The following is a 24,643-nucleotide window of genomic DNA, read 5'->3' as shown; positions in this document are numbered from 1 at the left end:
GCACGAGCTGGGCGTCGGGAAAGGGGCTGCTCTACGACATCCAAGGAACTTGCCGTTGGATGGCAACAGCGTCTTCATTTCTCACCTTCCACACGCTCAGACATAAGCAGACCCGCACCACGGCCCGCAGCCACCACGTGCCACCCCCGGGACCTCCCAAGGCTGGAGAAGGGACACCCCACCCTAGAGCCAGAGGTGGGGGAAGGAGCCAGGAGAACCCTGCCCCGTCATTTCAGGGTACCCTCGAGCCCTCCGAGGGCTCAGTTCTGCCCGATGAGCCCCCGGCTTAAGGCAAGAGGCTGAATTCACAACTGCCAGAGTCCTAGACAGATCCACTCATCGTTTAGCAAACGATAACTCACCTCCGTTCCTCTCCCAACCCCACCCAGGGCCCCTCTTTCGCTCTGCAGGAATTAAACACACCCCCGGCACACAGCCACCTACTACTACAGAAATTCTCTTTTTTTTATTATTAACGCGGAATGTTACGCTGGTCCTGCTGGCGTCTTGCAGAGATCAGTACTGTGTCCCAGCTCAGACGGGCTGCCAGCCACCTTCCGACAGAGACACGTAAAACCAGCCAGTCAGCTGGGTTTTTTTTTTTTCCTCAAAAGAGAAAATTCGCCTCAAAACCTGCCAGAGGGATCTGCAGCGCACGGTCCAAAGGTTCTGAGCTCACAGTCCGAGAATCCCTCTGGTTTCTTGTGCCTTCTTTTAAAAAAAAAAAAAAAAAGAGAGGACAAAACCATAAAAGCAAACAGGGACTGAGCCTGCCCTAGCTTAAAAAAAAAAGACACTCATTTTCATGCATGTTTTAAAAAGGGAAAGGGCAGGGTCTCAGAGTAACCGGAGCAGAGAGAGGAGGCAGCCAGGCCTACGGGGGAAACTGCCGCACGTTCCTGACTCCACTTCCAAAAGAAGGTGGCGAAAGAAGGACGCGTACACCCACGCACACGCCTGTGCACACTCACCCCCCCCCCCGCACACACGCAGGGCGTCTCATTATGCATCAGGGAAAGAGAAATTATCTTCCTCCTGGGGTTTGCGGATCCAGCTGCCGTAGCCCATCTCTTCCAGCGTGCTGAAGAAGCACTGCTTGGCTTCTTGGTACGCCGTGGCTGCCTCCTTAGCATCCGAGTACACCGAGAGGTTCTGCAGGTCTTTGCGGTTGTTCTTAGCACACAACTGCTGGAACAGGACGAACATTTTCCTCTTGGACACGCGAGACACCTCCAGCTTCGGTCTGAGAAGGAAGACGAAGGCAGCAATGAAGGACACGACGCTCAGAAGAGCAAAAGAGGAGCAGGGGGCTCAGGGAAAAACCCACAACGGGATGCCTGTGCGATTTCTTGGCTCAGCGGGGCTCTGTTCTAGGGGCCGGGCTGGGCAATATTTTGTTTTGCTTCAAGAGCGCTCACTCACATCAGTTTGAAATTCCTCTCTCCGACCCTCCCCACACGTAAGGCAGAGCGTACTCGCGACGTCAGAGCTGCCCCCCTTTCCCCAAACAGAAAAGCAGCGTCAGGAAAGGCTCTTCTTACCCATCTACCTTCCCTTTCGTGCCGTCCAAGACTTCAACTTCGCTTTCATCAGCAAGACACCAATTCACCGAAGACTCCTTCGTCTTGCCTGTCTGCCTGGCAGAGTCGTACACGCTGACTCGCCCAACCTGCGTAAGAGGTAAGAGGGTTTCTTAACGCCGGTCGCGCTGTGCGAGCTCTTGCCTCTTCCATCCCCTGCAGGCAGGGGTTCAGCTCATCCCAAACTCCTGAGAGCAGCAAGGTTCTTACTAAGCTGAAGGCTACGCGGGCGACCTTGGTCTCCTTTTTCCCAGACCAAGTCATTGCCAGCGACCCCCGGGCGCTGTGGGACGACACAAAGCGGGCAGGTTTCCGGCCATCGCCCCGGGCCGGAGAGCTTCTGCCAGGCGATCCCCCCGCAGCGCGCCGCAGGGAGGCCCGAACCCAAGGGCGGAGGCGGAAGGGGGGACGGAAAGACAAAGGAATGCCAAGCCCGCAGTACCTCAGGATGGTTAACGTGATACGGAGCCCGGAGCTTTTCCTGCAGCACGTTCCCGTCTCTCGCCACGCGGCAGCAGATTGCACGTGTTAAATGACCCTGACTGTACAAGTAACCTGGGAAGAGAGACGTTGGGGCATCAGGAGGCAGGAACGGCACAGGTCAGGACAGGCCCAACGCTGAGAACCACAGCGCTTCTCACAAGCTCCAGAAAGCTGGCGGCCACGTGGATCGGCAACAGCTACGTGTACCCTCGATGTGTAAGACGAAGGTTTACGGACTGCAACATTGCTCACCGAAGACACAAACAGGCAATTTTTGTCTCACCCTCCTAGATCACATGTGCCTTCTAAAAAATCAAGAACCTTGGAGAAAAACCCACTCCACCCACAGCATAAAATCCACAAACTCCCTTTTCCCTTCCAAACAGCACAGCTCTGCCAAGAACGTTTCAGCCTGTTACTCCTACAGCCTCCACAAACCAGCTTTTCCATCACGTGGGGAAAGGAGGTTACTTGTCGCTGCAGCCCAGTCCTAAGGAGCGGGGCAGCACATCCAGCCCAGCCCAGAAAGGACAGCGGGTCTCGTACCGAGCGTAACAGAGCTGAGATAAACCGGTTCGATGAAGTGTGACAGCAATGCCCCTTGCAAGCCAAGTATATTCCAGCGTAAGATCTTGTCGCTGCACGACATGGTTCGTAACCGCTCCCCGTGCTGGATCCCATCCCACGTGGGCACGATGTCACTCGACTCCACAGGAATGGTACCTTCCCCTGCGCAAGAGAAGAAGAAAGCTTTTCTGTAAAGAGTCAGACATTCAATAAATCAAAACCCCATCAGCACAAGAAACTATCTTCTGTGCGCAGGCACGGAGTCACCTCTGGAGTCAGTCTGTCACCAGGTTCTGGGAACGTTTTAGTATCACATGAAAAAAAGAGAACTGAGTGCTGATTACAGATGAGTCATTTTTAACATGGCTGAAGCAGAATGAAATAGCGCTTGAAAGGGAGGTCAGAGACATACGAGCTTTGCAGCAAACTTCAGCTGTGCTGCGCTGGCGCGGCAGCCCAACAGGCAGAGCTGGGAAGGAGAAGGGACTCTCTCTAATGCCCCCATCCCTTTCATCCCCCTCCTTTGGTTCCTGAAAGCTTCAAATCCCACAACAGCACCACACAGAGAGGGGTAAGGAAACTGGAGCTCCAGAAAGGCTCAGAGGAGAGGACTGGAGCCAGCCCCACCGTGCAGGGAGCGAAGGCACTCACCGTTCTCCACCTTGGTCCGCAGCTTGCCTTGTTTGGGGTTCTCGAAGAGAGGTTGATGCTGGGCTTGCCCCACCACGCTCGCCTGATCGCTGCAGGATTTATCAAAGAGCGCCCCGTCCCCGCAAGGCGCTGTGCTAGAAAACAAACGCTCCCCAGGTTAGCGCTGACTCTCAGAAAACAGCCAGGGCCAGGGGTGCGACAGTGCCGCCGACGCCAGTCGCTCCCTGCGCAACCCCGCACAAACCTGACGTAGAGGTGAAAGGTAACGCTGCTCTTTACTTTGAGTCTCTTCCCTCCCGCTGGCTCAAAAATGCTCTCTTCTGCAGACGAAGGATTAGACGGGTCATACTTCATCAGCTCACTGTAGAGAAACCTGAAAATAATGACATCACGTCAAAAAGCTGCTTTGCTCCTCAGACAAGGAGCGCTTCGATCCGACCGGGACAGGCAGGGTCCCAAGCTCTGCCTCTGTCGCACCAAGTCACCTGCTCCTGCCGCGTGCGAGAGCGAAGACCAGGAGCCGTGGCTGAGAATACTCAGAAGCCAACGAATAGCGTTTGATGCTACAGAAAAGGCATGAAATCAAGCAGATTTCCTGCCAGGCAGAGGACACGCAATAGAAAACGAGCATTCTGGTAGGTGAGCAGAGGGAAGCACTGGCAGGAGAGAGAAAGGAGCCTGGCTGGCTGCTGCTTGCGTGCATCTGATCCGAGCGTGAAGAAGACTTCAAGGTTGTTAACCTAGCACCTTTAGTCAGCACCAAGTTTGCATTAAGAGTAAACGGCCCCACGGGCAGCCGAACGCAAGCGGTATTATCAGCACAACGCCACGATCTGTTTACAACGACTGGGTCTTTTATGGCTGCTCCTGTCCGGGACAGGGAAAAACCTTGAGGTCTCCAACGTAGCCTCAAGGACTAAAGAAAAACTGCAGCTTCACAGAGACTCCTCAAGTAGAGCCTGTGCAGGGACCAGTTTCGCAAGGAGAGGTGGAACTCACTGTTCTCGTCTCTGACAGGCTCTGCTGTGCCGGAGCAGCCCAGCAGCCACGACTGTCAGGATTAATAGCTGAGACGGACAGTAAGCAAGAGTGCAATCCCCTGACTTTACAGCTTTCCGGGGACCTGCGCTCAACACCTTCCGGTGCTGAGGAACGCTCAGAGTATAGTGGCAGCAGGCAAAGACTTTAAGAAAGCAGCTGGCTTTGCTGTTGATAACCGGAAGGGCAGGCATTAACAAGGCTAGTCCAACTTCATCTCCCGTTAGTTTTTAAAAAAAAAAACAAAAAAAGAAGTGCCACATGGAATGTTTCTGAAGAGAAGAGAACAATTGTGCAGTTTAGTTGGGCAAAGCCTTTCCAACCGATGAAAAAGGACTTCTGACTTATCAGCGCACACACATGCGGTATGTTTTCCTGAAGCCTTCTACACCCAGATCCAGAAAGGCCAAAAGGGGACCTGGCCCGCAGATTCCCCAGCACCGTGGCTCAGACAGAGCCGTGCTCGGACCGAAACAGCGCGTCGCGCGCCGCCCAAGCAGCCTCGGCAGGATGCTTTATTTTAAGCACGTCAGATGCGGCCCTTGGGCTCTTGGCAAGTTTCCAGTCCGGGACTAATTTGGGCACCATTCAGGCATGGCTCCTTCTTTATCAGAAATAACTTCCCTCTATTTAACAACACATGGGTAAACAGTAGTGTTAGAGGATCACAGTTCTCTCTCAACGCAGCAAGGAATCGGCACAGCTCCATCCCTCTAGAAAGGGTCAGCACCTCTTGGCAGGCCCCTCTCCTTCGGGTTTCCCCTTCTCTCACCTCACAAAGCCTCTTCGAGAAATGATTTCTGCATGACAGTCATTCACTGTCTCCCCCTTCAAGCTCAGCTCTTCTCCTTTCACGCAACGATTACCTGAAATAAATAATAAAAAAAAAAAAAGGCAAGTGTCAAAGTCAACACACAGCTTCACAGAAAGAGGGAGGGTTTCATCTTCCTTCAAGTTTTACTCCTTTGGGCTCCTGAGCAGCAGCAGCACCCTGACTATTAAATCATTACCCTGATCCAAGCAGTTAGGAAAATAAAGGGACACAGAGCACACACTACTTTAGGGACAGCAGAGACTTAAATGGCCACAGGTTTAGGGGCAGCGTCCCTTCCCGAGCGCTTTTCAGCCCACCGCTCCGGGTGGAAGCGCGGCAGCTAACTAGGAGGGGAGCTAAGGTACACGCAGCTGAGAGAAGCTGGGGGATCTTGTGCTGTACAACGCAAGGAATCCACGCTCTGATGCACAGACTAGCGCGCAGCAATGCAAGCAAAGATTAAGAGCAATATAGCTGCAGGCACATTCGCTTTGTTCTCTCTCTATAACCAGATCACTTGTGACACCACGCGAGCCCTGGGAACGTTTCTTGCCCTCTCTTGAAGAAGCCTACAGCAACAGCCATTCCCTAGTCGTAGCTGACAGGGGATTTAGCAGGGAAGCGAGAGTTCTTATGCTGGAAGAAGCTGTTCGTGCCTGTTCCGATGCTGACCACCACTCCCAGGCCCTTATTTCCCTTCCGCATGATGATGGCAGCCAGGATCTTCCGCCCAAGCAGACTGTGCTGGATGCGAGCAGTGAGGGTGTTGAAGCGCTGGTGGCTCAGCATAGCCATCTGATCGTGTAGGGTACTGCCACTGACGGGGAGCTGGAACGGGGACACAAGACCAGGATTGCCAAGAGATCATGAGTTAGGTCACGGAACAAAACAGCTCAAGAAGTAGCTAACCTGAAGCACAGCTATCCAGGCAGAAGGCAGGAACACAGAAAACATGAGCGACCGGCAGCGCAGTTTTGGGTTGAGTGCATGGACAGGATCGTGTCAAGGGGTGGGTGAAGTTCTTTTAGGTATTTCTGGGAAAACCTTGTCCAACGCTTTGAGTTCTGCTTTGAGCACATCATTAAGAGACAGCAGCAAGCTGTCTGCCTGGCAGCGAGGATAACGGGCTGAGGAACGGCCTCCCGAGATTGCCAGGGGAAACCCCCATCGCAAAGGAACAAAACCCCATCTTGCCTGTTCCCAGAGACTCAGCCAAGGAAATCTGTTACTGGCTTTGGAGGAATTCCTTCTCTGGCTGCCTGTGAGGAGACTGCACCGTCACTCCCATCGCAGACGGGCACTTGCCTCCTCTAGCACTGCTGACTGACAAATCCTCCCTGATGGCTTTTCTATTTAGAGCCACAGCTGCTGTGCTGAGCTGTGCAGCCTGGAACACAGCTTTGAAGAGATCACAAAACTCTAAGTGTGATTTAAAGCAGCACAGGTTTGGGACAGCCATCCTGACACAACCAGAGCTTTGCTCTTATCTGGTGCATGAGTTTTTTGAGCTGACACACAGTTTTTAATGCAGCATGAAGGAATTTGGAAGGGGGGGGAAGCCACAGAATTAAAAATGAGCGTGTTCCTGCTCCACCACAGGAACACATTTCAGTAGCTTGTGGAAGAATCCGATGACAATTTAGCCCTAAAGCAGAGGCCAGCAGGAGGGAAGAGTACGTCTGTGCCCTGAGGAAACATCTAACCCACTTCAGGAACACGTCAGCTTATCTACACCTTCGGAGAAAAAAGACCTCACAGTTGATCTTGAAGACATTTTTTCTGCTGGACTGAAAGGCACAGGACAGGCAGGGCTACAAAAGCAGTCCCAGCTTCGGAGGAAGAGGATTTACCTCAGTGATGTTCATCCCTTCCATGCGCTCAATCTTCTCTGTTTCCCCAATCAGGACTCTGAGCGCTGCATCAGCTGCCTCCTGCTTGCCCTGCTTCTTATTGTGTGCAGTTACAGCTGGGAACCAACGGCCTCCAACCTTCGCCTGGTAGACAAACCTACAAAGACAGCAGCGCACCTCTGAGAAACCCAGAAACCTACGGATTTCAGTCTGGGTTTTAAATTCTCTCAGCGGAGAGAAGAGAGGAGTGGAGGCAGCTTATTGTCATCCGCACATAAGGTTTGGCAGAGGCAGCAGCTCGGCCTGTTGCCATCTCAAACTGCATCAGGAATTTTGCGTTCTCCGCCCTTTCTCCAGGACAACAGCAACAGGGCAAAATTTCCTCCTGGACAGATGCAGCTACTTACTTGGGGTCATGGGGAGGTCCTGACTGGTCAATGAGTTTGAACTCTGCGGCAAACCCATTGGAGCGGGCGTATTCCAGCAGGCCACTGACAGGATTGACATTAAGGTATTTGATGAGCTCCCCAACACCCTTCGCTTTCGCCACCTTGGATTCATCCGGAGTGGTGATCCACGGTCCACAGCTGTGCATGGACTGGTCACCATGGGGCTTCACGACAGGCTAGAGCAGAGTTAGACAGGAGAAGGCTGTTAAATACTGAGCAGCTGGCGTGACCGCAGGCCAAGAGCACTCAGCAAACCTCTGCTAGAGCCAGCACGTGACCTTGTGGGGTGAAATCCAGTGGAATATGAAATAAAGGGGGGGGGGAACTCAACCCAAAACGCTTGGGTCTTATAAAGAAGCTCTTTGTACCTGTTCAGGCAAGACATGGGGTACAGACTCTCCAGAAAGAATCTTCACAGCAACTTCTGCTGCCATTTGCTTTGCTCCCTTCTTGCTGTTTCCTACCACAGCAGGGAAAATTTGGTCACCCATTTTCACACAGTAGCTGAACCTGACAGGACATTATAGCATACGAAAAGTGTTAAGCATAGGTGTCTCGATCTGTTTATTATCCCCTTCTCCCAGTTCAAGTTCAATCCTTCTAGGTTATCTCCAATTTAAATCTACCACAATGGCCCTAAATACTCCCAGTAGAGCACTACCAGGTAGGGTACGGGACTGGAACCTGTTCCTGGTCTGCTAGAAGACACAGCATCCTTTCTCTGAGAAAGGGCATTGGTTTTGGTCTCTTTCTGGAGGCAGATGTCTTGGAGGAGCCATGCCCAGACTCCTCGGACAAGAGGAGCACTCAGCTAGGTTAGCGATGAGTCCACGAACGTGGGGAGCGTGCCGAAGAGGAAGGATATTAAAGAAAGGGTTTCTATCCTCCCCGAAGCTGACAACAACATACCATACCTAGGATCATGAGGTGGGCCTTCCTGAGAGAGCAGCTGGAATTCAACCGCGTTCCCCGATTTTTGTCCGTACTCCATTAACACGCTGATAGGGTGCTTCCCAGGAAGCAGGTTGAGATGAGCTGGTGCAGACGACGGCTCTGGCTCTGGATGCAAAGGCTACAGCAAGAAGACGGAGGAAACCAGTTTCAGACTAAACACTGTTTGACCAGCCTCACAAGTAAAGAAAACAAGGCTCACCAATTCCGGTTCAGAGTTGTCGGAGGGAAACGGCTCTTCGCATTTAATTCCACCGTGTCTTCCGTTCTCCGCTTCGCTCATCAGGACCTTCATAGCGTTAGCGGCTGCCTCCTGTTTAGCGAGTTTTTTGCTCCCTGCTTCTGCTGGTGGGAATCGGCGCCCATTAATCACTGCCTGGAACTTAAATCTTTGAAAGAGAAAACCGAAGAGGTAAATCGAGAGGCAAAAGTGCGGTCTTCTCAGAGCAAGCAACTAAGGCCGCTCTTGGAATTCCAGTGAGAAGGAACAGCTAGCTCCTGGCTGGGAGAGCAAGCCCAGGCTGCCGTGTGCAGAAGACAAAAATACCAAGGGTGCCCCGACAGCTCTGCATCTGGACCTCGTTTCATCGCGTTTCCAGAGCTGTTCACGACAGAGGAGCAGCTCCAGATTTCGTTCTGAAGGAACAGGACGAATTGCCTTGTTCCACAAGCGCCAGAAACGCGCAACGGCTGTATGCAAAGAGCAGATCGGTTATGTCTCCTGCACAGGGATGAAGCAAGCTTAAAAGCAGCCTGCGCTGTTCCGTCTGCACCTGGTCATTCGGGGTCACTCGTCCCTCCGGCATTTTCCCTGGCTATCCAGTGCATTCACACCATCTCAGAGCGGTGCTACCTCACGTAAACCTCTTGCCTTTGATGTTTCTGTCTCTCTCCTCCCTATGAACTCTAACAAACACGCTTCTCTTCTGTCCTCCAGCCCTATACAGAGGAAACCCGCTTCCAACGAGAAGGGGTCAAACCAAATCTGGAGAGGGGTTATGGGGCTGAATCCATTCAGATCCCTCCTTACAAAAAAAAAAGAAAAAAAAAAAAGCCTGGGACTCCATGTTTAGAAATTAGGCCAATTTTCCTGTCTAGCGGATCTATTGACATATTCCAGCGTGGCACATATGGTGCTTTTCACCGTCTCGCTGGTGCTCAGGAACAGCCACGATTTCACAAGGGGAAGCAGGACTCCAGAGACTGACTCCGCAAACCCTAGCGTCATGCTACGTGCTCTGCTCACAGAGGCCGCTCTGCCCTGCAACACCACAGAGATGTCCAGAGCGGGTTCACCTCGTCTAACCCAACATACCTGCACCCGAGCACTTTGTTCTGGCCTCCCTTCATACCACTTCCAGGGTGAGAGCATCTTGAGAGGTAGCTTAGAAATAACCAGTTTCCCCCTATACGATCAAATTGAAAGCCAAGCGATTAAATCAGACGGGACCTAGGTGAAGAGACGAGTCTCACCTTTGCTGCTCAGAATGAGGTGCAGGGTTGCCAAAACTGGGCTACCTGGGGCTAAATTTTAGCCTTGTTTTGGTTTTTGTTTTTTTTTTTTTTAAGCTGCTGCAAGGAATCATCTAGGCTAATCCTTCTGAAATGAAGTAAACATTAATGAGCAGGCCCTTCAGGACAAAGTTGAGCGGGTGAAGTTAGCTGAAGTCAGATCATTTTAAGCAAAAAGGCAGCTCAGGAAAGGTAGGAAATTTTTTTACCGTGGCTCGTGAGAGGGTCCGCTCTGCTCCAGCATGGCAAACTCACAGTGCTGGTACATATACTGGGAATATTCGGTAAGGCCACTCACTGGGTTCTTCTCCTGACAAGCCATCAGTTTCTCTACGGGCGTACATGGGAAAGCAGTTTCAAACTGGGCGGCGTAACTGGGGGAAGACTGGGAATTCATGATAGATTCTGACTCATGGGGCTGCTCGTTGACAGTGTTCAGATTATCCGGGATATCATCCATGGCCCACTTGCCGTTTTCAGAGTTATCGTAATTACTCAAACCAGAGAATTCGGGCTTAGTGTCCTCAGGCGGGGCTGCTTCCGTGTCACTGGCATCGCTCCGATCAGTTTGCCCGAACGGCTGCTGTCCGTTTTCTATACTTTCTTCTTCCGATACTGTCGCTGCTGGTGAAGCTACGGTCATCTCCTGGGGACATGGAGGAACAGAGGAAGGTGGAAAACCTGACTCAGGTGTGGGATTCGCCGTCTGTGTTAGCGCGCTGGCCTTCAGCCTCATCTGCATCCGCTCGCGTTTCCTGTCTGTCAGGGACCACCGTGGGGGGCTCGTGTTCTGCTTGTGGACATCTCCCAGTTTTTCCAGAGCGCTAAGAAAGGCATTAACGTCCTTGGCCCTCGAAAACCCAATGTTTTTGGCAAGGTTGAGCGCCGTCGTTTCTGCCACGCTGAACAAGTAGTTGCAGATTTTGTCCTTTGTCTCAGCCATCACGGGATCGGCGTCTCCTGAGCCAACCGCGCTCCCCTCTCCTCCCCTGCTCTCACAAGCTGGATCTGCGTGACCACCGCTGTGGTCAGTGGGGCTTCTTTCTCTCCCTGTGCTTGGGCCGGCAATCCTCCACAGTGGCGGCGTCTCCCCACCTTTGTGCAGCTTGCCTTCTCTGAAGAGTTTATACAAAACACGGTTGACCTCTTTCTTTTGAGTTTTAAGTTTACGTGCGAGATCATGAACTGTACAAGTCTTCCCCTCCCCAAGCTGCCTGAAAATAGTCAGAATTTCTTGTTCGCAGTCTTGTCCAGCAAGAGACAGTCTCTGGAAATTCAGCCTGATGGCGTCAGAATCTCTCTCCGAGTCCTCCTGACGACGGTACTGAGGAGGGCAATAACGCGGCGAAGTCTCTACCCACGGACGCTCACTGGAGAACCTAGGCCATCCTGCTCTGCTGCAGCTGGGTTGCCATCTCTCTGCAGGAGCCGGTGCCGCAGCTCGCACGCCTCTGATGCTTGATTCGTTGTGTGATCCCTGTCCCTGAAGCAAACAGACTTCAGCGTCCCGCTCTGTTAGGAACTGCTGGCGTAAAAAGGTTTCCCGATTAATTTCTCGTGGGGTACGAGGGCGGTTAAAAAAACCTTGGTTAGTGCTGGGGCAGTTACGTCTTGACCGGGTAAGATACGAGCCTCTGCCTCGACCAGCGCCTCTGTTCATAGCGCACTGCTGGGACACACGTGTGAACTGGGCTGCCTGCGCGCCAGAAGAAGGGGAGCTGCGATTCACTCTGCACTCTCCCGTCCTGAACAAGTGCCTGCTAGGAGGAAAAAAAAAAAAACCAAACAAACACCACAATTCAGAACCTATTTACACAACTATAGGATTCCAGAAATGCAGTTTAAACAGCTTGCCTGCTACTGAGGCATTTCAAGCATCTTCACCTTGTCAAGCTTTGCTGTTTTCTACCGAGTCTAAATTATTCATGTAAACACAAACAGCAAACTCTGTGTCTGCCCAGCACAGAACCCAGCAGCCGGGAATCGCAGGCGAAGTTAACCGCGAGAAACAGCTTTAATAAGAGCGACCCTCTGTTCCCGGCGGACTGAATTTCAAGCTAGCTGCACAGGGGCGGTTTGTCCGCTCACGATGCCTTCTGTCGAAGGCTCGCCCTGCGCTGCCGAAACACAAGGGAGTTTTCACTCCTCTGCCCTGAGGGAGAGGAGAATCTCAAACCCACTTTCCAGTCGGAGAAACGGGGGCACAAGGAAGCGAAGCAGCACAAGGAGGTGAAGCAGCTCGCACAGTCACACAGGACAGAGCTGCAAGAGGCTTGCAACAGTTTTCGGACTCATGGCCAAAAAAGTCTGAAATCCCAGATGTCCTTCGCTTCCTGGACATTATGTGACCCGTAGAGGAAAAGTATCACACCACAGGGGAAGTAAAGCGATAACACCCAGAGAAATTGGATAGGTGTGCAGCTGGCAACAGTATGAAAAGTTTTTTGGGACTCTAGCCCAACTTGCACTCATATCACACACGGTTGTGCCACCCCCTTGGGTACAGGACGTAAGTCTAAGCTTTAAATATGCTTTTTAAAAATAAGTAACCCAGCACAGGATATATTCTAGTTCTCTGACAACAGCTGGTTGTGAAACTGAGTGGATAAAACCATGCAACTGATACCTGCTCCTAGGTCCCCATCCTACCTTCTTCCCGGTGACCTCTTTAAGTCACCGATCGTCATAAAGATAGTTCTTCCGACCCAAGTCTTACCTTCATAAAGCTCCCGATCTTCATCAAAGACACCTCACGGCCAACTTCAATTTCCCTTTCGTTAAAAAAGTTCATCAACAGCCTCCAACTGCACCCAGCTGCCACCACCACCGTGACTTATTTTACCAACCCCGATAAAGACGGGTTCCACGTGCGGTGCTGGGGAGGCTCAGTGCAGCGAGGGGGGGGGTTCCCCCCTTCCCAGCTCCGGGTGGGGGGGGGGCCACTGCCCCCCTACTCGCTGAACTCGTTTTAAAAGCGACCCCTGAGCCAAAGGCAGGACAGAAATCCCGGCAGGCAGGAAGAGGGGGGTTTAAAAAATGCTTTTACCTCGGTCTCATCCATATGCCAAATTCCCTTAGTTTGTGAGCAAATAAACAGAAAAAAGAAGCCCCGACCCGCAGAACACCTCCCGGGGAGGGGAGGCAGCGCCGGCCGGGCTGCAGGCAACCCGTCCCCCCAGCAAGATGGCTGCGAGCTCTCTTTCGGTTTCGGTTCCCGTTCCCGTTCCCGCAGCGGCTTCCCCGCCCCGCCCGGGGCCGGCCCCTCGTCCGGGGAGCTCGCAGGGAGGGGACGGGGTTCTTCCCCAGGGAGAGGGAGGACTGCGGGCTTTCCGAAGAACGCTCGGCTTTGCGAGAGCTCAAAGCTCCGAGCTTCCTTCCCAGCGGCGGCCGCAGCTGGGTCTGGAACCGGGAAAGCAAACCCCGGAGGGAAACTCCTTCCCCCGGTACCTGCCGGTGATTTACAGCCCCGGCCAGCCAGGAGCTGTCGCTGGGACGGGATCCTGGTCCGCACAGGAGGGGTGGCTGCTCTCCCAGTTTGGAGAGGGGTTGCGGGAACGGCTGTCGCCCTTAAACGACACCTCCCAAAAAAAAAACCAAGATCCCAACGACCAAGGCAGGATGCGTGCTACCCCGCACCCGGGTCACATCACCTCCCCGAGCGGAACCACGACCGGCCAGCCGCAGCCACCCCGCGCCCACGCTGCGAGACGACGGCTCCGCTCGCTGCGCTGGGGGGCTCGACCGGACGAGGTCCCCGAGGCCCGAAGGCACCGTGCGGGAAGGCGGGCTGGGATACGGGGCCGTGAGTACCGAGCCAGCTCCCACAAGCCGGGACTCAAGGAGAAGAGCGGCACCAAGGAAAACACTTTATTCCACGCGTTCCGCCTGCGAAACGCGCAGGGGAGGGCGCACCCCGCCCTACCGAAACCCCGGCCCCGACACGGCCCCGGGGCTGCTGGGACACGATCACGCCACGTCCCCGAAGCCCGCGGGGCCGCCCTCGTTGGAGGCCGAATCGCGGCCTGCGCCCAGCGCGTCCCCGTCCCGCCCGTGTCACCAGGCCCGGCGGGAGCCGCAGGACACCCGCGGGCCGGGGAGGCGGCTCGGTTCCGCTCCGCCCATGAGGCCAGTAAGCGCCCCCGGTGCTGCTGAAGGCCCGGCGGGGCCCAGGCTTTAGCGGCGAGGCGAGGCCTGGAGCCGGGCCTGCCCCCGCCCCGCGGCCGTCGCCCCCCCCCCCCGCGCCCCCTTACCCCCTCCGCTGCCGCCGCTGGTGCCGCGGCCGGCGCAGGGTGATGACGCAAGCGAGCGCCCTCCCGCGCCTGCGCAGGGTGCGGGGAGCCTCGCGGCGGCCATCTTCCCTCAGGGCAAAGCGCGGCGGCCATGTTTAGCCAGGGCAACGCGTGGCTGTGCCGCCGCCGCGGGCTAAGCGGGGCCTGGCTCACCCGCCCTCCCTCGCTCCGCTGTGGGGGAGGCTGCACAACCCACCCGCCTCCCCCGGTTGGGAGGCAGCAGCCGCTCCCGCTGTATCCCGGGGCACCGCCCGCCGCAGCGGGAGCTGCCGCCCGAAGCAGCGGCGCGCATGTGCGCTACTGCGCATGCGCCCTGCGCGCCGCCCGCGGGGCCCCGGGAGCCCCCGGGGGGGGGGGGGGGATCGGGGGGGTCCCCCCCCCCCCCCCCCATGGGCACCCCATCCCCTATGGCCCCTCCGTCCCCAGTGGGCCTCCCCATTCCCCGTGGGGCTCCCCCCTCCTCCATGGGCCCCCCCATGCCCTGTGGGGCCCCCATTCCCTATGGGCCTTCCATCTGTGGTGGGGCTCTGCTGTCTCCTGTGGGCCCCCCCATCCCCCTGTGGGCCCTGCCATGGCCCCCCACTTCCCCCGTGGGGCTTCTCCTTCCTCCACGGGCTCCCCATTTCCTGTGGGACTCCCCTCGCCCCCATTTTAATACATGTGTTTTAATGCCAGAGCTGCCCCTCCAGTCGAGGCCGGAGTCACGTCCCACCCTGTCCTCACGGTCCTTTCCAGGAAGATGGCAGACGTTCCCCTCCCCGATTCCAAACCCGGCACAGCCTCTGGTCCCGGCGGATCCTCCCTTTCATGGGCAAAACCCCTCCTAACCGTGTGAGTTAGAAAACTACCGGCAGAGAACAGATTGTTCCTGTCTGCTGCTTTGCTGCGTGCGTGTAAATAGTTGTGTGTCATTTACCATCTGGCAGAGGCAGCCGAGTACCGAGGCGGCGACTGCGCCGGGTGCCAGGCGGGAGGTGTACCGGCACCGCAAATGGTTTGTACGGCTCAGAGGCTGCCGGTGGCTCGGGGCAGCGCCTGTTTGCTGCGGTACAACCGGTGAGCGATAGTCACATCTAGAACCCTCAGACTGGGAGTCCCCAGCCCCTCTTCTGCCAGGGTGGTGGATGTGGAGGGGAGCCGGGAGGGACGGGCATGAACTCTGGATGTATTTTAGGGGGCCATCTGCCTACACCTGCCCATGAATGAGCAAAACACATGAGGACGAGCTCCTCAGAGCACCCTGGTCCCCGCCAGCAGCTCTGCCCGTCCCAAAGAGATGGTGGCTGCGTGTGCCTTCGGGTGGGGACCCTGCACCCGCCATAGCTGCTTCCCTGCGGCTTTGTGAAGGCATTTCAATGAGCCTGGAGTCACTGCAGGCACGCAGAAACGGTGAGTCAGGCCTCAGAATTGCTGGGCTCGGCTGCTGCTCACGTTCAGTGATGTTTTTTTGAAGCTGAGGTTGAGGGTTGTTCAGGGTTTGGGGTTTTTTTCAGATGATTTCTGGATTCGGAGATTTGGGGGCTTGCGTTTCCCAGTTTGGGGTGTGTGTGGGGAGAGTTTACTGTAATGGAGAGGCTCATTTTCTAACAAAGAACCCCTTGCGCCAGCTGAAATTGTCCCATCATCATTCCTAGGAGGATTTGGGAGCACAAACCCCCGTGCCTGGGATGAGGCTCGCAGCAGACCTGCAAACGCCGGGGGTCAGGCACTACCAGTCCGCATAAGCGGAGTCTCCCACCCACTCTGCCGAAGCACGAATGACTCCACAGCACGCGGAGCACATGGTGATCAACTCCTCAATCTGTTCTTTTTTTCCCGGCCCCCCACCCCCTTTTAATTGCTTGTGATCACTCTCAAGCTTTAACCCAGCCTCGCTGAACGTGATTCATCTTGGCTGCTGTTAAGGCAGAATGGGAAAGTTACAGCGCTGCTCTCCACTGCATCGACGTGATAGACCCTGCCCATGAAATAATCTATAGCTGGCGTTATGGGGCCATATATCCTCTTGAATTGCAACACCCTAAATGCGACAAACAGCCACTTAATCGATACGAGTTCATTCTCCGTTCTCCTTCTTTATGGAAAATTGGGCAGACTCCCAACCTGTTTCCATAGGAACGGGCTGGGAGACTCGGAGAACCACCGGCTGCCGAAGGCCCGGCATTAACGCAGCCTCGGCGTCTGCTTCGCACTGGCAGAAGCTCCAGCAGCCCCCCGACATCGCGGCCACGTAAAGCCGAGTCAATTTGTGCTGGAGATAAGGAGCTGCCGGCTGATAACCGGCTTATGTGTGGGTATCTGCGTTATCCCCGCGGATTTTGGCGGAGGATGGAGAGGGCTCCTTTTCTCGCCCAGCACCAGCATCCCGGGATGCCGGGGCTCATCCTGCCCCCCCCCCCCCTTCCCTGGGGGCTCCCCCAAACCCACAGCTTCCCTGGGGCTGAGCAGAGACTTCCCCGCGTGATGGCAGCATTTGCTAAATCTCCGGCACCAGCTGGAGATGCCTCAGGTGTCTGCTTTGTTTTGCTTCCCTCTTATGAAATGAAATGAGAGGAAATAAATTGTAGCACAGCTCCCCCGCCCGACTTTCTGTTCAAATGCCAGTTCTCAGCTAAGGCTATTGTTCCGCACAGTTTCATTTGAAACTGCTTTATTAGACACTCTAAAATATCACTTCCTCGCTCTTGAAGGCAGCCTGTTCCTACAAGAGAGAGAAAAGCTGGCGGCTTGATTGCAAAGGGGACATTTTGTTACTCTCCTAAATCAGCTGACTGCATTTTTTTAATTGCAGGCAGCCCTGGGAGCGGTGGGGTATTATTAGCCTTGCCGGTGCCTGCTCCCCTCCACCCCAGGGGCAAGCTCTGCTTTCGCGCTGCCGAGGCAAGAGGTTCAATTAGGTTTTGGCCTTCTTGCAGAATTGCCCATAAAGCGCTCCAGGCTCCTCGTATGTGGAGCGAGGAATTGGGCCGAGTCAGTTCCCACGTCCTCCCAAACGTTGCTCTTCCTTGTGTCTGGCCGCAGACGCACAGCTGGGAACCGGCGTGGAAAATCTCCATAACTCCAGTGCCTTCAGTTCCCCTTGGAGGGAAAAAATACTTTATTTTCTTCCAATAGATTTTTATTGTAGCTACCAGCACAGCACAGGTAACGCACAGGAGACGCTGCCCCATCCTGAGCCTGCGGCTTCAGTCTGGGCACCGCAGAAAGGTGCTGGTTCCCAGCAAGTGATTTTTTTCACCCGCTTTGCCCCCTCCTAGCTCCCGAGGGGCTGGTTCCCGGCTGGGGAAGCAGCAGAGCTATCCGGGGCATTGCACAAGCTTTTTTTCTCAAGGTTCCTCGTCGCTCAGCACAGGAGCGAACCTGAGCTTTGATACAGCCCCGGCAGCTGCCATGTCTGTGCTCCCGAGACGTCGGCAGCGATTACTCATCTCGAGAGCTCCTGGTGCGGAGCGGAGGGGAAGCGGGGACTCTGCCACGTCTCCTGGCACCTCCGTCCACGCGACGCTTATCCCCCTCAAGCATCAGTGTGCTCCAGGGATGCGATGGCCTGCTCCCACGGCCTTCGTCCTTGGCTCTGAGCCGCCGTGGAGCCCGGCAAGGGAAAGGCAGGTGGGGCTGGCACAGCTGCAGCAGGCGAAGGAGCCGGCGCGGTGACTCCCACGGCAGCTGCAGCGGTGGGAAGCAGCACGGTTTTATTCCGGCTGTTACAAAAGGTACCCTTGAAAATAGGCAGGGGAAGGCAGACTGCGGCGCAGCCACCGGTGTGGCAGGGGATGCCACGTGAGCACAGCCTTCACCTTTAGCTCTCGGATGCTACGGGGCTCGTCCGTCGTGGTTTTATAGCCATCGCAGCGTCTGCTTGGCAAGACCTACCCTGCGGTGGTCTCCTCCAGCCTGGTGCCACGATGGCCAGGGGCTCCTCCGGCTCCGAGAGGGGCTATGGGAAGACCGGCCGCTCCCACCACGACAAAGCATGCTTCAGACGCTGGCGTTTCTCTTTGGCACCGAGTTGTCATCTCTTGGGTGACGGCCAAAGCATCGCTGCAGGGTGGCAGACGGGGACCCCCGGACAGACCTCGAGCCACCCAGCACCTCTCAGAGCTTGTTCTTGGAAGGGGACCAGCGAGGAGAAGGGGGTTACTGTCGCTGCTCTGAATCAGTGCACCTGATGCAGGGGTTCCCAGAGAGCGAATCAGTTAAATTAATGAATCCTCCCTAATGCCAGAATTCAAGGAGCTTCCTAATGCGTGTCAGCCGACATGGCATTAATACTCTCTTCTGTGACCTTTACGTCGCCATCCGAGTCCAGGTTCCCCTTTTTGCCCTTTGCTATTCCCTTTCATATTTAATATTAAATCTGATTTATCTGCAAGAGGGCTTTATGGTGCGCTCAGACAAATGGAAAGGATTTCACAATCCCTCCCCAGGGCAGAGCCACGGGTGGGAAAAGCATCGGCCGGAGGGTATAAAGGCACCCTGTGCGGCCCCGGGCAGAGCTCTCGGCTGCTGCTCCTCTGCCGCTCGTCACCACGCCAGCATCCCATTTTCACCCGCATCGCTTGCGGTACTTGCCGCGGGGTTCCCTGCTGACCCCACCATTTTCTTCAAGGTCAGCGCTCGGCAAACTCCAGGGGCCGCCCGGGGCGGGCAGCCGCTGCTCTCCGCTCCTCTTGATTTATGTGTTATTGAGCACAGAGAAGCTCTAATGGACCATCTCACAGGGGAAAGCCTGGCGCAGCCGGGTCTCCGAAGGGCTTCCTCGCTTGTAGGACTCCTTTGTGCCTCCCCCGGGATCCTGTTACACCTCCTTCGCCGCTTTTTCTTTATTCGCTGCGGAGGATTTTTTTTTCACGCAGCACAAACCGGCTGCCGGAGCCAGCGACACGCACTGATGGAGAGGCAGGAGGGTGGCTGGAGGGAGTGATGGATGGCACGGGAGGTGCCGGTTGCAGATCTCAGGGACATGTACAGCACTTTAATTGGTTGGCCTGCCCAGATTTCCTCACAAACAGTGTTTTTTAATCTAAAAGAAAGCAAGAAACTGGAACATGTCTTGCTTCTTTCATGGCTTCCCTGGAGGCAGCAGCAGCACATTAAGGAAAAAGAGAAGGAGGAGGAAAAAATAGTCAGAAGCACCAGGTGGCTGAATATCTTGCAGCCTAATTGATTCCTCTTTAATTAGTACAAAACCTGTTGCTCTCAACCCATGTTCAGTGCCAGCTTTGGAGCAAGCAGCATCCTCCCCGGCCCCGCACCGGCACGGCTTGGCGCGGCGGAGGGAGGAGAGGAGCCGCAGGGAACGGTGTAGGGTTGACGGTGCCTCTTCCGTACCCGGGAACCGGGGCCACCTCCAGCTCCTACGACTTTCTTCGAGGCAGCGAGAGCAGGAAGGAGGAGAGCCGGCCGTGTCAGTGCCCGTCGCGCGCTGAGCCGCAGCGAGGGGCTTGGATGAGACCATCCGCAGTAACTGAGACTTCATGGGGATTTCTGTGCCTGTGCCTGGCCTCGCTTGGGAACCGCTCACTGGTTCTCATCCAAATCCAGTTATTTTTCAAATGGAAAAGAGCTCAACTTCTTTTTCAGTGAAGCTACTTCTCCGCTTTTTGCCTCCTGACTTCCGAAAGGATGTCCAAGCCCTTGCACGGGTTTGAAACCAGGCTCTGCGTTGGCAAGAGGCTGCTCTGGCTGAGGTGGTGACTTTGCCAAGCGCATCAAAACTCACTCCCTGCAGCACCCGGCCACATCTCTGGCGCTTCTGGAAATACCACCTTCTGGTTTTAATTCTTTGGTCCTTCTGACCTGTGCAAGGGCTTCCCCTGGCACAGGGTGGCTGCGGGGGCTCTCCTGTCACCCAGCAGCTTCTCCCCAGTAGACCCAGGAGTCGGACCCCGCTCCTGGCCCCGGCTCTCCGGTTCTGTCGAAATATCGTCGCAGACGAGGTGATAACTCGTCCGCAGGTTTTGCAGCAAAGCCCCCGCCGCTGGCCGGCTCGCGACGGTTGCTGTTGCTCCAGCACAGCGGCTGCTCCCCGGCAGGGAACCCAGAAATACCCATTTAGGTAGAAAAGTGTCATTTACCGTCGCATTTTACTGCTGAGAAACCCTTCTTACTGTGCGAGCACCAGGCCAGCAGGCTCTGGGAAACGGAGATGGCTTCTTCCATCCCGATAACCATGCAAAGGGACACAAATGCCATTAACGTGAGCCCGGCATCTTTTCAGGCAGATGCATCTTCCGTGGGCGCTCGTGGGAATTGCAAGCGCGCCTGGGAGAGACGAGGGAGCCGATGTGCAAACGCTGTGGCCTGAGCAGGAAGCTCGGGAGGTAAAATACAGCCTGCCAGCCCTTGCACGCAGACCCAGCCCCGCGGGTCACCGCTGGGCAGGGGGACCGTGCAAAAGCGGCACCGTCCCAGGCTCCGGCGACTAACGAATCCCAGCGGTACGGCCCTGGAGCAGGAGCCAGAGCATCCGTCTCCGGGCTCTTGAGGGCTCAGGAGCAGTTTTCCCGGTGCCAAGCTGTTTGGCTGATGTTGCGCAGACCTCTCCGAAGGCGCGATCTGGCCTGCAGACCTCACACTGCCGCGCGGATAATTAACAGTAACGAACGACCCTGTCGGTGCCTGGAATCCCAAGGCTGGGGTGATGCATTAGCAGCTGAGCAGCCTTGATTTTTACCTTGGAAAAGGAGCCCATCCGAGATGGAAATAGCTGCAGGACAGGCCCCCAGCTCATTTTATTTCTGCAGCGAGCACAGGAGGATGCGTACCGGAGATTTTTTCTGCCTGGGCTCGGGAGCCGTGGACCAGATCTGGATTGCCCGGCTGGAAGCCGCCGCTCCCCCTCGCTCACTGCCCGCCCCATCCCCTCGGGAGCAAAAGCTGCTCCGCAGGGAGAGAGGCTCACGCCTCGTGAGCTGGGGAAATGCCGGCGTGCAGAAACCGTAGCTCGAGCGCTGGAGCCATTTTCCTGCCTGCGTGCAAACGCAGAGCCTGATCCGAAGCCCCCGGTCCCCGCCTGCCCTCCCTCATCCCCGGGAGCTGCCTCGCACATCCCGCTCGCTCCCAGCAGGCAGGTGCCGATTGAATCCCGTGCCTTGCGGAGCCATTTGCTTGTGGTTTTCCTCTCCCTTGTGGAAGGCCAGCAGTTCTCCGCTGTTTATAAAAAGCTTTATCTGGAAGGAACTGTTGAGCAAAACAATAGCTTTTTTTTTTTTTCTCTTTTCCTCCAAAGTGCACTTCCCCTCCTGTCACCGCACACCCCGGTGCTGCCGCGGGCACGTCACACTGCGATGGGTGAAGATGCCCAGAGCCTCACACCGACGGCAGCATCCTTCCTCCCTCCCTCCTCGGGCTGGGAAAGCGAAGGGCAAACGGCCGCAGGGAGGCGGAGATCCGCGTTACGGACATGATTCTCTTTCTCCTTGGAGAAGCCTTAATCCCAAGCCATTAATAAAAACAGATTTCATGCCGCACGCAAAGATTAAACGAATTTTGCCTTGTCTCCGTGGGCAGTATCAGAAATACAGCTGCCTTCGTATGTTAGGGATCTGCTGCGCTAAGCCACTAATACTGGAAATGAAGCTGGAAGGTTTTAATCACCTATCAAAGAGTCTCCCAGACTGTTGGAGGTATTTAGGATTTGTGGGTATTAGCTCAAAAAAAAAAAAAAAGCCCAATTTATTGATTCATCACGATTCAACTACTGGACATCACTCTCCTCCTCCTCCACTGGCCCTGCAGCACCCATAGCCGGGTTAGCCGGGGGGGTCGTGCCTGTTGGCACCCTCCTGGCCCGCCTGTGGGGATGCATTTTGGGGCAGCCGGTCCCTCAGGCTGCTGTCTTAGCGCCCGCTTGCTGACGGAGCGAGCCAAAGCTCGCGGCGCAGCGTTGCCAGGCTCTGAGCAAGGCTTTGGACTCGTCGCCTGGATTTAGCGGCGCTCGGTGGGGAAGGATGCAGCTTCCCCTTCTCTCTACCAACGCATTCCCGCTGTGAAAGTCGTTTCCGTGCCCTTTGCGCCCCAGCCAGCTTTTATCCTCGTTTCTTTAGAGGTGCGGGATGAACCGAGCTGTTAGCGGAGGTGGAGGGAGCAGCCCAGCTCTGACATTCGGGCAGAGCCGGGGTGAGCGGGAGGGAAATCCTTGGGGAGGTTCGGCGCAGAGCCGGAGGAAAGAGCATCCGCCACGCCGTCGAGCTCCTCCGCTCTCTCCTTGAACCACAGCCCAAGCGCACGGGGACCCCGATCCGCTTCAAAAAAGCCCTTTTGGGAGCAGCTGGCTGGAAAACCCCTCGCTGCTCACGTAAAGCAAGGCAGCTGCCTGGGAGCCGGGGACTCCTGAGAGGCAGCAGTTGCTGCACGTGGTTTTACAAAGTGCCCAGCAGTTCCCAGCACGGGGGGCTCCGGAGACGCTACCCCAGCCTCAGCATCCTCCTGCACGAGGGAGCAGGGATGCTTCCCCCTCACCGGGGTCTCCCCAAAGCGCGTAGACGGAACCCGAGAGGCACAAAGCCGCTTCCCGGGGATGCACGGGAGAGCTCAGCACCGTCGGGAGAACCACCGCACCGAGCACGACCCCTGCGGCGCAAGGCTTTCCTATGGCGAGGTGTAACCGCAGCAGAAACGCCTCCGACATCGCTCCAGAGCCGGACCCCGACCCCAGCGGCAGAAAGAAGAGAGCTCCCGAGACCAGCAGAACAGAGGGGTCTGAAGCATTTATAGATGTACGTATATATCATATATTTGTGTGTGTAACTATACATAGATAGCTGCATACTTACACACCCGCACAGGTAAATATTTATAGATACTGACCTCTTCAGATTAAAGTCCAAGGCACTTTTTACAGTGAACAGGTTAAAGCCATAGTTTAAAACATGCCTGTTTCTGGGTACAGCTTGGGTTTATGGCAACGCTGTGGGGACAGGCCAGTCCCCGCTCCCTTCCCCCCAGCCGAGAGATCGGACCAGACGGAGGGATGTAAGCCCGGGGCCGGATCCTGACCACAGAGACACGCGAGCGGCTCCCGCTGGGAGTTGCGTCGGCAGGTCGGGGCGCGCTGAGAGCTCAGCGGGGGGGAAGAACACTTTGGGCAGGAGAAGGAGCAGAGCTGGGCGCACGTCTTGCAGCACCCGGAGCACCGGAGCCCCCGGCCGAGAGCGCCCGCCGGGCTGGCGGTGCCGGAGCCCTGCCCGGTGCCCCATGGGGCTCTGAGGTGGCTCATCCCACGGGGAGAGAACTAATCCCACGGAGCAGCTTTTCCTCTCCCCTGCAAAAGCCCCTCTCTGCCACCCCGAGCCCTCCGGGTGCCTTTCGGGAGGAAGCTCAGAGCCGGGAGAGGAGAAGCTGGGACCAGCGCAGAGCCTTGCAGCGGCATCTTCCCCTTCTCAAACTGCTGAGGAATCACCTTCCCCCCTCCAGCAAACCTACCTGGTGGCCATCGCACGGGACTCCGAGCCAGCTGGGAGACGCTGGGCAGGAGACGCCCAAGGGAGAGCGGTGCAGAGGGCCAAGCACCCTAGAAATCCCCAGGCACCCCCAGACTCAGCTGGCAGCAGGGAAGGCTCAGCCCTGCCCTCCCCGGGGGGAACCAGCCCCTCTCCTCCAGCAGAGCTATAAACCCCCGAGCTGGTCCCGGCCGTGTCCCAACGTGGGGCAGCTGCCTCCAACAACTGCCCCACAAGTGGGGGCAAATGTGTGGGGCAGGAACAGCCCCAGCCGGGCAATCGCAGGCAGCCACCGTCTGCCAGATGGTTTCTGCGAGGGGATTTCAGGTCTAGGGGCCAGCAAGGAGCCACCAGAGCTCATGGCAGCTCATTGGTGCTGGGACCTGACCCTACTGGGTTTAACTGGCCTGGGAGGGTCAGGCCAGCGCAGCTGTGACAGTAGTAACGGTGACAACGGTGACAGCACGGCAGTGACTGCGGTTCTGATGGGGAAGAGCCAGTGTAGGGGCTTTTAGGCTTTCTCTGGACAAAAGCAGCAGGAACTGGTCCTGTAAGAGCTGCTCGTTCCCGGACGTTGTCATGCTCCATGCGGGAAGACTGGCTGGGAAGGAGCATGGGGGCTGCAAAAGAACATTTTAAGACTTATTTGCCCACAGATCTTGATCCAATGGGGATCAGGTCCAGCAGCTCAGGGGCTGGAGGTGAGGAAGAGATGCTCCCTGAGGCTCGGGGAGTGCATCAGCTGGAAGGCTGAGACGGAGCAGTCCCCGCAGCCTCACCGCGTTTCTCTCTCATGCTCAGGGCTTTGTCGTCCTACACCATCGCAGCCTGAGGTTGAAGGGAGCAAAAAACCCACAGCTCCCCGGGGCAGGGCATGAAGCCCAAACCGGACACCTCCTGGGCACAGCGGCTGCGTTCCCTCGGTGCAATTCACCCCCCCCCGGGAGAGCGGGATTGCTCCCAGGAATGCAGCCCTTGCCTGTGGCAGCGCAGGTCACCGGGCAGGGCTGCCCTTA

The 24,643-nt window shown here is 56.1% G+C and overlaps 1 protein-coding gene and 1 long non-coding RNA gene across 2 annotated transcripts; one reads left to right on the top strand and one right to left on the bottom strand.

Moving 5' to 3' along the window:
* Positions 1–978: 978 nt before the first annotated feature.
* ADAR (adenosine deaminase RNA specific) lies at positions 979–12,827 on the bottom strand. The gene is made up of 15 exons (XM_050912326.1): positions 12,612–12,827; positions 10,105–11,655; positions 8,586–8,772; positions 8,347–8,504; positions 7,801–7,942; positions 7,391–7,608; positions 6,984–7,140; positions 5,790–5,961; positions 5,092–5,185; positions 3,526–3,654; positions 3,282–3,415; positions 2,610–2,792; positions 2,023–2,135; positions 1,542–1,669; positions 979–1,243 (listed from the first exon to the last, which is right to left on the bottom strand). Exons 2-15 carry the CDS (start codon positions 11,553–11,555, stop codon positions 1,003–1,005), a joined length of 3,507 nt encoding a protein of 1,168 aa, XP_050768283.1. The 5' UTR covers positions 11,556–11,655; positions 12,612–12,827; the 3' UTR covers positions 979–1,002.
* Positions 12,828–15,133: 2,306 nt separating this feature from the next.
* LOC127027037 (uncharacterized) lies at positions 15,134–16,568 on the top strand. Its single transcript, XR_007767770.1, has 3 exons — positions 15,134–15,240; positions 15,359–15,573; positions 15,819–16,568. It is a non-coding gene; the product is annotated as an uncharacterized LOC127027037 (long non-coding RNA).
* Positions 16,569–24,643: the final 8,075 nt, after the last annotated feature.

The sequence above is a fragment of the Gymnogyps californianus genome, chromosome 29, assembly GCF_018139145.2.
Source record: "Gymnogyps californianus isolate 813 chromosome 29, ASM1813914v2, whole genome shotgun sequence".
Taxonomy (NCBI): Eukaryota; Metazoa; Chordata; class Aves; order Accipitriformes; family Cathartidae; genus Gymnogyps; species Gymnogyps californianus.
This window is presented reverse-complemented; position numbering and strand designations above follow the sequence as displayed.